The following is a 14,477-nucleotide window of genomic DNA, read 5'->3' on the forward strand; positions in this document are numbered from 1 at the left end:
TTCAGGGGCTATTTGCCTTAACACAAATTCTATGGAATGACATATGTTGGCCAAAGCCTAAGTCTGGACTCAGTGACTTATTCAATAAAATAATTTGTTAATTGTGGGACCCTCCTCACACTGTCTTCACAAAGTATTATTTTACTAAATTACTAAAGCCATGTGCTTGGCCAGGGGAGAAAAAACGTTTTAACAAAACATGTACATTCTCTTAGAATTCAGTATCTGTACAGCACAGACAGTTACACTTTCATTTATGGCATGTCTGGACTGTAATTTCAGGAATCATACTAAATGTAGTTTTAAATGTTAATGTGACTGGTCAGGGTAAAAACTAGGCCAGGCCCACTTTGCAGTCAGTAGACAGAGCCCTCTCTCATTAAGCAGATAACAGCCTTCCCAAGGGGGAGTGTATGTGCTGGAGACAAGGTTCCCTGTAAACTGCTGTGGCCCACACTAATTACTCTTTAGGCTTTAACATACTTGCTACTGCTAACCTATTCAGGAAAGTGCTTGAGAACTACTTGTACCATAGAAGGGTGAGTCAGAATTTTTAAACTCTCGAATAGTCATGAAATTCTGAGAAACTGAGTAGTAAATTTGGCTTTTTGATAAGCAGAGTAGCTGCTTGCTAACGTCTTTTGCTGCAGGATTGATTCTAAACTTGTTTCAGTCTTGACTGTATGTCAGCTTTATTCATGCTTGACTTTATGTTTCATTTATTAAAATTTCACTCGCCTAAACTGAAAAGGCTGTCCACTTCATTTTTCACATAACCTGTATTGCAAGATTATGGCCAAAATATCAGGTTGGGCAAGTGTTGTTTTCAGATTGGGGAATTTATTGTTTTATGTCCCATTAAATGTCTCTGAGACATTCTGGGACAATGTGCAGTTTGCAGTTGTCACTACAACTGAATGAAACTGAGAGTATGGCTGGAAAAGGAATGTTAAAAGCATAAACCTCTCGAGAAAGCATAGAGCTTCAGAATGTATGAATTTCACTTCATAAACCTAGTTATTGAATTCCATGGCCATAAAATTCAACCAAATGACGAATAGCTAATTGAACATTACCGCTGACGTATTCTCTTTAACTGATTTACACAATATATTCTCTGTAACTGCATATATTCTGCAATCACTAGAGTAGGTAAACAGAAAGCCAAGAAGCTAACGCCACAGTAATAAAAGACAGATTTCGAGTTTAAGCGTTCATAGAAGAACTGAGATGTACAAAGTAAAGAATATGTTACTTACATGCCTGTTCTGAGCTTAAAATATCTGTATTTAAACTTTAGCTGACATTAAAGGCAAATAACAGTTTTGCCTCAAATGCCTTTGCCTACTGTGTGCTCAGTCAGTCCTCAGTTCCAAGATGGTGGTGTCTCCATGTAAACAGACTGAAGCAAATTCTGATCTGTGTTCATGTTTATGAAGAGGTCACTCCTCTTCCTCCACAGCTTTAGTGTCATGGTCCAGTCTGGTACCTGCACAGCCTGCGTCTCGTAAAGGGAGGTTTAAGTGTTTTCTGCTGGCCCTGTGACTGAGGGAGAACTCAGGCCGAGAGCACCGTGAGCTCCATCCTCCCTCATTACCCTGCTCCACACACAAGCTGCCTAATGTCAGGACGTGATTTACTGAAGAGTAGAGATACTAAATAAGTAGACTACTGGCCAGAAACCGGGAGTGAAATATTGAACATAATGCTGTGGAGGACATTGTGTCACTGTGTTAAGTGATATTAATAACACAAGAACAGAGCATTGCGTGATCATAAAATATAGAACAGACTAATGGAGGTAGCTGAAATAGATGTTGTAGTTATGTTAGTATGAATTTTTGAATGGTAAGACATATAAAGACATATAAAACACATAAATGGTCTGTCATTAGTCAATGAAAGAGCATAGTGTTTGTACTCCCATATGTTTTATATGTCTTTCCCTGACATTTTATCTTGCTTCTTCTTATTTTCCGTCACTTTTACTTGAGAGTGTTTGAACTTGTCATTGTAGCGTATAGCTAAATGTCTCTTATAATCATGTTAATCTTTAGAATTAGTCATCCCTGGCGTAACAAAAGCATTTTATTTTTGTGATTTATTTTTCATTCATAAGCTCACTGAAACAAGAGAAAATATTCTTATGGAAGTGCTTTCAACTACAGTACTGTGTCAGAGACCACCCTTCATTTATTTAATTTTCAGTCAAAATAGCCTTTCAGTAGAAGGTGTCAGGGGAAAAAAAAGCAGAAATCATACATTTAGTAGAAGATTAATTAGAAGCCTTGACAAATAAATATAATACCTGTTTATTTAATATTTAGTGTGTCCACTGTTTGCCTTTATTACAGGTTCTGTTCTTTTCAGGAGACTTTGTTTTTCAAAGAAATTTTCAGGGAGATTTTGCCACAGCTCTAAAGTTCAGTCTCAGAAGTTGGTTGCTTTTTTTGCTTCTCATGATCCAAGTAATTCCAAACACATCCAATGATGTTGATGTCTGGACTCTGGGGTGACACCAGAACATCTACCTCAGAAAGATAAAAGCTTAACATACTATTTATCTGATGGCAGCAGTTTTGGTGGTCTACTAGGCCTTTTGCGGCTGATTTGAATCCTGTTTTTTTCATCCTTAATCCTTATTTTCTTTTAACATTCTCCTTCCTTACATAAGTGGATTATCTTATATATAATCCCCTTAAACATATTTTCCTGAACAATTAATAACTTATGCTTAATGGCCAAATCAAATAAATTACTGATAGCCTCTGACTTTTGCACAGTACAGTTTGTAATTATACTTTCTAAATGTTAATCGAATTTGCAGCAAAATGAATTTATAGCATAACAGTAACACCTGCAGATTTCTAAAGATTACATCTTGTTTTAATGCAACATTCTTCAGAAGTGGAATATTATATATTGAAGTCTGTACGTATCTACATGCTAAGACATTTCATAGAACATTTAGGCCTGTAGACTCCGATCAGTGCAGGTTTTCTTAAAGTACATTCAAGTAGGATTTAGGGACACTTCACTGACAGGACCAGAGTGGCAGTGTGTGAAAGTAAATGTGCTTGAGACAAGCACATTACACCATGCTGCTGGTTCCCATTTGCAAAATTAAGTCTATGTTCAGATTGCGGGCAAATCGGATTTATATCTCAATGGGGCTGTCCAGACTATCAAAAATCAGTCTGGATACAATATGGATAAGCCAAAAATCTGATTTGAGCTGTCAATCTGAACATAGCATAAGAGGGTACTGCTGTTAGATATGACAGGCTATCAAGCAGCCAGAACCAGATCAAGGCAAATAGCTCCAGCACCCTGCTGTAACTAAACTCTACATAGAGAGTATAAGGATTCTTACAGTTTTAAAATTCTTATGGTTAAATATTTATAGTTGATATATCTTGTATGTTTTGTGTCAGATTTGACTTGGTAAAAGTCTTCTTGTCGCTAGCAACATTAAGAGATCTTCATAGCTAAACATAATCCATTGTTAGTTATCAGTCATGTTTGTCTGAGGATAATAAAAAAACAATTATATTTTCTGCCAAGTAGACTCGCTAAGTATACAGAATAGACTAACATAATGCACAAGCACAATGTACACGAATGTGAAAAGAAAATCTGCATCCAGTGTTCAAATCATGTAGTGAAGTCTGCAAGATACTCATGGCCATGAAAAATGAATATCGTTATGTGCACATCATTACGAAGAGGATAACAAGCAGTAGAACAAGAAAAAGAAAAAAGATGCAAAAGAAATCACCATCACCATCAAGTTTTCTCCTTAGATTGCTGCCAAGTATGTTGATCATCTATGCTGTTTTATATGCATTGTTGATACATGCATATCTCTGGTTTCAGTTCTTATGTCTCTGATTTGGCTACAGTCAGGCTTCATTTTTCAGAGCTGCATATCATGTCACTGAATCCTTGTTTGCTGGCTTTGAAGAGACACTTTAAACATGTGGTAGCCATCAGTTATGAAAGAGGGTGCACTACCTTTGAGCAGCCATATAGGAAGGAACTTAAATCATGAGAATGTAATGAACAGGAGAGAGTTTTTACAATGCATACGCTGCCATCACAAGTGGATGATTCACTGTGAGATTTGAGAGTGTGATTGTGTAATTGGGTTTAGTAAGCAGAGCTCATTTTTGGCATTTGCACTCTGACAGAGCTCAATCTGTAGCACCCATCCACAGAGTCCAGATTCATGGTGGGCGGCAGAGCAGAGCTGTCAAAAGAGAAGGATTTCATCACACTTCTTTTGGCTCAGCCTCTGAATAATCTCAGTGTCATGGTGTTCTTTCTATGTATACGGCCTGATACACGTCTTATTTCCAAACTGTGTTTCATTGGTTATTTTGGTTGCACCAGGACAATAATTCTTTTGTGTTTCTCTGAAGCCCACTAAAGATTACAGATGGCTAAAGACTTGCTGTTCAGTAAGTGTCACGTCTGCTGTGGTTGATCCATGACTTTGTGAAACACCTGATTGGGAAAGCTGTATGCTGGCTAAAGAATGGATTCTTAATACTACTGGCACTGTACTCCAAATATACTGTCCATGGGGCCCAGAGTACTACATTGCTCTGATGCTTCTGAACTGGTTGCATGTTAACTGTTTCCTATTATGTCTGTGGCGACGCATTTAAAGACGTTTTCTGTTTAACTAAATATAATTCACAGTCAGTGCATGTCCACCATAGTATCGTAGTGAAATGTCTGAGCCTGTGGAATTAGAGCTTTCTGTGTGTAACTATGTTTTCTATCTCTGTAATGCAGTGGTGTGCACAGACTTTGGCGAGGGTAGAGGTGTTTCAAAAAAGGGCAATTTGTGTGGGCAGGTCTGGAAGAGTCCATATCAGGAAAATATATATGAAAATACAATTATAGACAAAGTTTTTCTAGTATTGTGGTATTCTGTATGTAATTTGATGATTTTAATCATACAAACTTAATGTAGATTATATTCAAGTTCATTTTCTTTGTTGCAAGAACCAGGAACAGACTTAATCATGATAAATTCCCTGTTACAGACAGTCACAATGTAATATTCAAACACTTGATACAGCCAACAATCATATTTAGCTCTGCAGTAAAGCATTATTAGCATTATTGTTATATTTATTATTATCCAGACACAGGAAACAAAGCAGATTGCATCTTTTCTGTCTGTTTTTTGCAGCCAGCTTATAAAAGGCAATTCAACTGTAAATATCAAAAACTTTCTTATCAAAAATAATCCTAAAGATATGTGACTTGATGATAATTAAAAAAAAAAAAATATTCAAATGGAGCTAAAAGCTATAAAAACTCCACTTTTCTGCCTGATCTGCATGTTTGAGACTGCACGGTAATTGTAACCATGGCAACTCATGACAGAAGGCTTTTTTATGGTTTTTTTGCTTGTTTGTTTGTTTTGTTTTGTTTTGATTTCTTTTTTACAATTTTATTTTCTTGCAAGGGTTGGGGGGGTTCGTTCAACCGAGAATGACTACTATGGGCACAGCTTTAGAACAGAATTCAAATCATTAAGGGCTTATTTTTGGATTCAAAGCACCTCATGGTCCTGGCTTGCAACTCACTCAGTCACACATTCACTCACTCATGTTTCACAGGCTGAAGATTCTCCACAAGGGGGTGCTAACAAAAATAGCTTTTGGTGCTTCAAAAGAGCGGCGCTTCACATCAATAACTGGGTTAAAAAAAGAAATATGATAAAGTAAGATGGAAAAAACAGTTGCTGAATGCAAAAAAAAAAAATACTGATCAGGTGATTTTCTGTTGCTAAAAAACACAGCTCATCTTGAGCTATTTTATTACATCAGTGCATTTTGTCTTTGCACTCCTAAGATATGTCCATAAAATTAAATGAAACAGCGAAGTTGCCCAACATTAAAGATTTCTCTGTAAACTTTATATTTCTCAGAAGTGTTTTTATGAACGTGTCATAGAGAGTTTCATTTCTTACACAAAGCTAATGGAAACTCAGCCTTATTTGCATAACGTTTTTGGGACGTTTCAGTTACTCGCTTGAATTTAATTTGACAGTTCGATGGAAACCTTGCTAATGACAGTATTTGTCCTTGTTGATTTGCCTCATCAAAGTAACAGTTAAAGACAACTCACTTTAAATTGTGCTAACTACATGTGACAGCAGCATTGAGAAGTCACATTATTAAATAATAGATTACATGACAGAAATAGCAGCTTTTTGCCATACATATTATTTTTTGCCATGGAGTTCATATCCATCATAGATATCTATCATGTATGTCATATCTGTATTATTCCATAGGTATCACAACCGTGCTGACCATGACTACCATCAACACCCATCTGAGAGAAACGTTGCCCAAGATCCCATACGTCAAAGCCATTGACATGTACCTGATGGGCTGCTTCGTCTTCGTCTTCTTGGCCCTGCTGGAGTATGCCTTCGTCAACTACATCTTCTTTGGCCGAGGCCCACAGATGCAGAAAAAGTTGGCTGAAAAGGCAGAGAAAGCCAACAACGACCGCACCAAATATGACGGCAACAAGGTAAGAGTCATTATGATTTATTACTGTCATTGTGAAACTGTTACAAACAAATACCTGTTTCTAGTGTCTAGTTTATAGGGTCTGCACATTGTCTCAGCATCTCAGTTACACATTCACCGCATAGTTCCGGCTATGAGCTATAGCTGTAATTTCAGAAAGGCTATCTTTGTTGAAAGAAGAGAATTAACTCAAGACAAAACAGATTACCCACAGATTGTATGGCCTTATGGATAGAGTTACACAAAATGCCATCAAGAAAGAACAAGGCTCTTAGTATTGAAATCAGATTGAGTTATTCAGTTAGTATACTTTTAGTTGTACACCCAGATGGCTTGACATCAAAGAAATAAGTTTAGCTGAGAAAATCTCCACATTTCTCGTTAATAATGCTTATCATTCTTCAGCCCAAAAATAAAAAATGTTTTCAATGAAATAAACACATTTTAGAACTGAAAGCAAAACAAGATCCCACAAAAAATTACCAATTAAATAATTCTGATTAAAACCCTTTGATAATAGGTTTTTGCAATCATCTGGTTTCTTTATTAAAAATACTTAGAATTACAAACTCTGCAAACTTTACCAGCTACAGTTACTCTTAATTGCTGCCCCCCCCCACCACCATACGACACAGGAAAAAGGCCAATGTTTTATTTTTTTTTCTCATATTTTTGAAATGGATAAATTACATAAATATGATGCATGAAAGCCATTTTTTTTTACAAACATTCTGATTTTAGGAAAAGAACACAAACATAAGTGAGCTATCTGGAACATCTCTCTCTCTGCAAGCTCTCTTAAGTGGTTTAGAACATTGCAGCATTAGTTCCATAGACATATTGTCAACATAAGGAGTAAGACAGCCACATGGGTTTACATCTACGATTCTGTAGTAGTTAACCTTTTACATAGAACACTACACACTGTACATTGCTTGATTAGTTCTGCAGTAAGCTTGGGTCAGAATGTACAACTGCTACAGTTTGAAGCAACTCTCAGACAGAATGTTCTAGTCAACGCATTGCAAGGTTTAGACTTTTAAGCTCCTGATATAAAAAATTGAAGCTGAAACATGAAGAAGAACTCTTCTCTGTGTTTTTCTGGCCAGTCTGTTCAGGAGGGGGGGAATTGCAAGCCTTCATCTGTTAAACAGTCCAATCAGGTACAAGGCCACCGTCACTCACGAGGGGTGAGTGTATGTATTGCTGGCTGTTATATCAGTATCTCTAACCTCCCTCTGAAACTTTGCCCACTCGCCATGCAAAGTTTTCAATCTAAAGCACATTCAAGCTCAGAGCTTCCTTCTCTGCCATGCATTTTGTGCATTTGTGTAATAATTCTGGCGCACTCTTTCTTTTTGCTGTCTCATGTCATATTTTTCTCCATTCGTGCACGTGTAGTTTCAGATGCAGCTCACTAGCGCCTTGTCACTCAGACCAACGTGTTTAAAATTTCCTCAAATTAGAGTTCTACATTCTGTTTCAGTACTCTTTACTTTATATTACACCATCACTGGTTCACATCATTACTGGGATGCTTTAGCTATAATTATGTTTCTGCTAGTTCTGAATTATTTATTACTGCAGAGACTCAGGGGTAAAAGTAAATAAACAATGGATTTCTTGGAGGCACACAAAGGATTCCTTTGGGAAATAACCATAACATGGTGGTTTTGTTTTTGAGAAATACTGATTACTTTAGTCATTACATTTTCGACTGCTAATCATATTCTGATAGAATCTTAGGGGCTTGGTACTGTAAACAAGCATTTTGTTTGAGGACTTTTTTCAATTAATAAATTAGAGTTAATAAATTGCCTCATACTGTGCCCTTGTCATATAATATAATCCATACAGTGAGCTCATACAATCTAGTTAAATTGGTTTCCACACATATTGTATTAAATGTTATTCATATTATTTATAAAATAGTTTTGTGATTCCGATAAGATATACCACAATGTGACAATTCACACATGCAGTATAAATATTCTAGAATCACATGCAAAACCAACATGCAGTAACGTACACACAGAACCATCATAATTGTTGGTGTAATGAAGCTTAAAGGTCAGTTTTTCACACACTGACTGGTCTGTTAAGATACCATTGTGATTTTACTTTGGTGTAATCAAGTACTTGATTACATGCACTTTAGTACAAAGTAAACTGACTTATGAAACCAATTGCAAAGTACTTTATAAAGTTTAAAGAACATTTAGACATTATACCTTTGCTCTTAGCAAAAAACAGCTTTTTCCTGCCGTATGTCACTTGAGCGTCTCCATTCTAACTCATCATTACAACTGTGGTTGTAAATCTCCTCAATTCATGATCCGCACATCCTCAAAATGTACAAAAGGATGCTTTTGCAAATCATATCATGTGCTGATATGGTTTGGGATATCAACATTGAACATGCTTATTATGCTTACTTACACTATGTACTATGGACTGTGCGTATTATTACATACTGCGTGATGAATTGGGCAAAAAGCTTTATCACTATTATAATTAGTAATTAAAAAAATCCATAGCCATACTGACTTTCCTCTGGTTGCAGGTGGACTCCCAAGGGAACATCCTCCTGACCACTCTGGAAATCCACAACGAGGTGGCCGGAAACGAGGTGACCACCAGCGTCAGCGAGGCCCGCAACTCCACTTCTATGGTGTTTGATAACTCAGGGATCCAGTACCGGAAGCAGAGTGGGCCGCGGCATGAAGCTGCCCGCCATAGCCTGGACAGGAACGCGCAGCCCAAGAAAGCCAGGCTGCGCCGGCGCTCATCCCAGCTCAAAATCAAAATCCCTGACCTTACAGACGTCAACGCCATCGATCGATGGTCACGGATAATATTCCCCGCTGCTTTTTCCCTCTTCAATTTGATCTATTGGCTTTACTATGTGAATTAAGCCGCAGATCTGGGTGGTTTCCCTTTGCAATTATCTTTTCCATTTTAGAGGTAAAATGAGACTTTTTTTCTCTTTTCAGAGGACGTATTTGTGCGCCATTGTGGTGAGCGTGTTTTTGTACTTGCAAACCCTTGCTTTTCTGTGAAGGGTACCAGTGGAAGACGATGTGCACTAAAACGGGCTTTCTCATCACACACACCTTCAGATCCATATCTACTTACACACACACAAACACAGAATCAATTTTATAAAGACTCTTTGTACATAACTGCTGAAATTTTGAAGCCATGGGACTTCCGCATGATGCAAATGGGACCCTTTTTAAACTTGTACTAACCTGTTAAAATCGTGAGAGGTCAGCTCCACTGAATTTGCTACAGACCTGCGACTTAGATTAAGGGTCATCTCCAAATGATTCATGCCAACAAGCCTCCATTATTAGAATACCAAGAACAAATGAAAAATGACCTTTGTATTAAACCAGATGGTAGAAATGCAATATTCTGTATTTAGGGTTGTGGTTTCACAAGTGTCAGCATTGCTTTTTTTCCATCAGCAGTTGTGTTAAACTTTAGACTTTTACTGATATGAACATATTATGTGTATGAATGGACATTGTTTGTATATAGTCATGTTATGACATGCTTTTGGGACATGATTTCCATCTGCCTTGGGTTGATATAGATCACTTTTCACAGATTTGGTGTAAGTGCTTCAGTACATGTAACTAAGTAATGCTTGTGCACTCATCACGGTTCAAAACATATTAAAGCCTAACTACCAGTGTTGTGGAATGTTTAAATCAGGGCCTGCAAATGACTTCCATAATGCCAACATATGCATTATAGGGCAACGTTATAGGTATCGTACATAGACTTTTGTTTCAAATGGTTAATTTCTGTCAGTAGTTGTATAGCATTTAGCATGTGTATTTTTTTAAGTGAGAGATTATGACTCAAGCACTTGTGATGAATGTTTGAGTCTAATAATGTTAATGTAGGCCTTATGTAAACTGTCGTATGGTCCATTGACACTGTTTGTTCGACCAAAAACTCCACCTAACCTCTTTTTATTCCTTTCCCATCAGTGTTCCTTTGAGATGGATTGTAGACTAAAGGAATAGTGGTTTGAGGCGCAGTGTGTACTCATAATAAAAAAAAAATGTCTCAGGTTTTGCTCCAAGATATTCAAGACCCATATCATATTGCATTTTTATTATTGGCCATATGCATATATCAGTATTATATTTGCTGCCATTGATTTGTATTATATGCTCATGTACTCCAGACATAATGACTGCACAGCAGATTTTGTCTTCTTATTCCAATAGCATGATATTCTTTATATGTAGAGGACTACACTGATTGTATTCCATCTTGCTTTGGAGATCACTTTGCCCCAAGTCATTTGAGTGACCACTAACCTTGCTTCAGGGACCGATGACCATGTTGTATGATGAGAGAATCATGTAATTTATTAAACATGCTCACAAATGACCCAAATATGTTTATACTATCCCTTTGAAATACTCAGTGTGTGCTGTCAACATGTCACATTAACAGGCTGCTTTGCAGTTATGTTGAGTCAGTAGTTGCTTGTTATTACTTTAATTGCTCCTTTTCCTTCTATGTTGTAAATATATGGCAGAATATCCAGATTTCTGAGCTGTTGTTTTCTTTTTTTTTATTTTCAATCTTGAGGTTCTGCTCACTTGTGTTTCTCCACGAGTCAGCAGATATCTATTACTGAATTGTGTCTGAATCAGTAGGTATACTTGGGATGGTTTCTAGGCTATTACGGGGGCTTTGGTTTTAAAAATAAACTTTACTCTTTCAAGTATTCAATTTTTCTTATTTTAACGCATCTGCAGGGCTTATATTCAGAAAATAAATTTTAATTATATTAATTCACTGTTGATATTTTCTGACATCTACCCTTTACATGTAAAACATATGTATATGAAGAGTTCATTACATTTATTACATGATTTGTCTAGCACTTCATATCAAATCTGGTACTTTTCTCTGTCCTATGTGGAAGTATGTAGTACAATTTTTAGTTTAAAATTTTAGTTTTAGTTTTAAAGGATTTTTGACTTACCCCAGATGTAGTGGATCAGCCAAGATGTGGTTGGTGTCCACGGTTTCTTTAGTTTAGCTCTGGAGATATGAGTCTAATGCTGCTAACTAACACTAGAAGTCAATAGTCACCTAAATCCTTTCCAAAAATGCATATCCAAGCTTCTCTTAAACTGCATCCAGCTCTCCGTTAAGGTCCTGCAGACGATGTGGTGTAGGACACAGTATGACTTACTGTGAACTATAAAAATGAACAGAAGTTCAGTGTGTAGCTGAATGTTGTTTGAAGCCATTTTAGACAGCAGGTGTTGTGCCGAATTCGGACTTCTCTTCATGTGCAAACACTTCATGCAGCCATACGAATGCTACAGATTATGTTTGCAGTTTGTGTTGTTTCTTTTTATAAATAACTATTAATCTTACATTTTCAAGTGGAAAATATACATTTGTAAATAGAAACGACTGACATTGCAAATCTAGAGCCCATATGCCTGCATGAGGTGTGTGCTCATGAAAGGGAGTCAGATTCTGCGGGGGAAGTGGAATTCACACAAACACTTGTTTTCTAAAGGACTGCCTGCAGCGTCCAGCTACTTATATAGTTTACAGTAAGTCATATTGTGTCCTAAACCACATCAACAAATGAGTGAGCATGTGGTCAAGAGTTTTGGGATACATTTATGAAAAAGATTTCGGCGACTTTTGAGTGTTTGTTTGCAATGTTAGCCTGGTAGCTCTAGCAGTAAACTAAAGAAAAGCTTGATTCTTGGCTCACATCTGGGGTGAGTGGAAAATTGTGTACAATTGATTTTTTTTTTTAACAAATTATTCTTTTAAACCCAGTGCTTTCAAGCAGAACAACTATATCACTATGGGGTTCTGCCTATAGATCCTGTCAGCTCTGTTCCTAAAAACCAATAAACCCTTCTTGTTTCATATACGTCTACAAATAATGCCCTCTTTGCAATGAATACATAGACATGCCATCATAAAGTGACCAGCCTTTTCTCTGCATTCCTCTTCAGCTGCTTTCAGCTCAGTCATGCCACTAGATTAACATCATTAAGAAGAGTATAGATTGACTTTAGGATTTTTGAGGCTTATTCCCTTCTGCTCAGTGTGGTTGAAGAGATCAAATGACTTTACATGCCCATGAGTGGTCAAGATGTTTCATAGAAACGATCTGACAATAACCATTTAGAGGCATGAAGTGATCGGTTACATAAACACATAATTAAGGTCATTAGTGACGTTCCAGGGCTTCTATTGTTTTTAAAAGATGTGCTCAAGCGTAATCTTTGAAGCTAATGAAATGCGCTGTGGACAGACTGAGGCTTAAAACACTTTCGTGTCCAGTGAATGTTGATGTATATGCTTCATGCATGTGACTTAATTACCAAATGACCTTTCATCAGGCAGTGTGCAGGGTTATTATAATAAGCTGAAACTAAAACAAAGACTGCTATGAAACATTCGCAAAAAGGATATAAGATACATTGAGTTTAAAAAAATTAAGAATAATAATATACAAGAGTAAAGTTATGTTTAATAAGCATTAGGTCTACAGTAGTATTTTTTGGTTGTGATAAGAAATGTATTGTAAAATCCTTAAGGATGCTGAGAGAAGAGAGATCCTACATATTACAGGCTACAAGTCTCTACAAAAATACAACTGAAACTAAGATACAGCAAACGTTTAATCACCCCTGGTCAAATTACATGTTTTATTGATTTTCTGAGTGAAAAGTTTGTACATCCTCTACAGGAAACTATGGAAGCCATTGAGGGCGATGGATTCATTTTTTTTGTTACTCTTATTTTTTACATTTTGTTCTGTGAAAAAGAGATGTGCACCAAAATTTTCATTTGTTTTCTCAAGCTCTTGTGATATTTATGTCACCATCACAGCAGAATAAATGTTGTTTTCTTGAGTTCCAGAGGTATTTATATCAGTATAGAGGCATAACCAATTTTGTTTTATCAAGATAACATGCATTATGTCATGATAATGGCATAAATATGTCAAGATATCTTGAGATATCTCAAGATCGCAAGAAAACAAATGAAAATTTTGGTGAGCAATTTCTATTCATTTCTATTCAAGTATTGGAAAAATAAAAAGTCAGGCCACATTCTGTGTTTTATTTTTTCTTTTAATATTTTAACTTCAGCAAATAAATAGTAATTGTGCGTTAAACTGTGCAGTATTGTGTTCTCTGTAGAGGATATGCTTATTTTCACTTAGAAAAAAAAACCAAAAAAAAACGTAATGTTACCAGGGGCACCCACACTTTTGAATACATTGGTACAAAAAAATAAATATAAATTAAAAAAAAAAAATCACCCTGAAACGAACTAATCAGTGCCAAGTTTCCCAAAAGTATCTTAGTGTTAAGATCATCTTAACTGTGTGATGCTCACTCTACCATTTAACAATCATCTTCATGCTAAGAAGCTTTTGGGACCACTGACATGGGCAATAGCACTGGTCTTTTGTCTGGGAGAAATAATCTCCTCAGTTTTCAACATGACCCAACTGTCAGGCCGATATTAGACTGATAAGATGAAGCCTGTACAACATTTCACTAAATGGGACATTACAGCAAATGATGTTGAATTAAAGGCTCTTTGTCGAGTGAATTTACTTTTTTCAAATAAAACGTTTGATTTAAAATGTAAACATTGGTAAGCTTTCAAAGAAGACCATTCACTGCCTAGTGTATGCAGCCCATACAGTCGTATGCAAATGTTTGGGCACCTTTTGATTTTCTAATTTTAAGGTATTGGAAAAAATAAAGCATATATTGTGCCCTGTGCAAAGGTTATTTTTTATTTTTTTTATTTTTATCTAATATGTTAAACTCAGAAATGAATACAAATTGAGCACTAAAAGTTGTAGAAAAATGCCATATTTAATTTTGTTCC

General features: G+C 36.4%; 1 protein-coding gene across 4 annotated transcripts in view; it reads left to right on the plus strand.

The window, feature by feature from the left end:
• The window catches only part of gabrb3 (gamma-aminobutyric acid type A receptor subunit beta3), a 54,556-nt gene extending 43,906 nt beyond the window's left edge, over positions 1 to 10,650 (plus strand). For 2 of the 4 annotated variants that reach the window (XM_036570739.1, XM_036570741.1), the window contains 2 exons: positions 6,317 to 6,561; positions 9,124 to 9,474. In XM_036570739.1, coding sequence (XP_036426632.1) covers positions 6,317 to 6,561; positions 9,124 to 9,474 — 596 coding nt within the window. Of the gene's footprint in view, positions 1 to 6,316; positions 6,562 to 7,669; positions 7,751 to 9,123 lie in introns of all 4 variants that reach the window. The other 2 variants (XM_036570738.1, XM_036570740.1) reach the window with 2 other exon arrangements.
• The last annotated feature ends 3,827 nt before the right edge of the window (positions 10,651 to 14,477 follow it).

This window comes from Colossoma macropomum, unplaced genomic scaffold, assembly GCF_904425465.1.
Source record: "Colossoma macropomum unplaced genomic scaffold, Colossoma_macropomum, whole genome shotgun sequence".
In the NCBI taxonomy this organism is placed as follows: domain Eukaryota; kingdom Metazoa; phylum Chordata; class Actinopteri; order Characiformes; family Serrasalmidae; genus Colossoma; species Colossoma macropomum.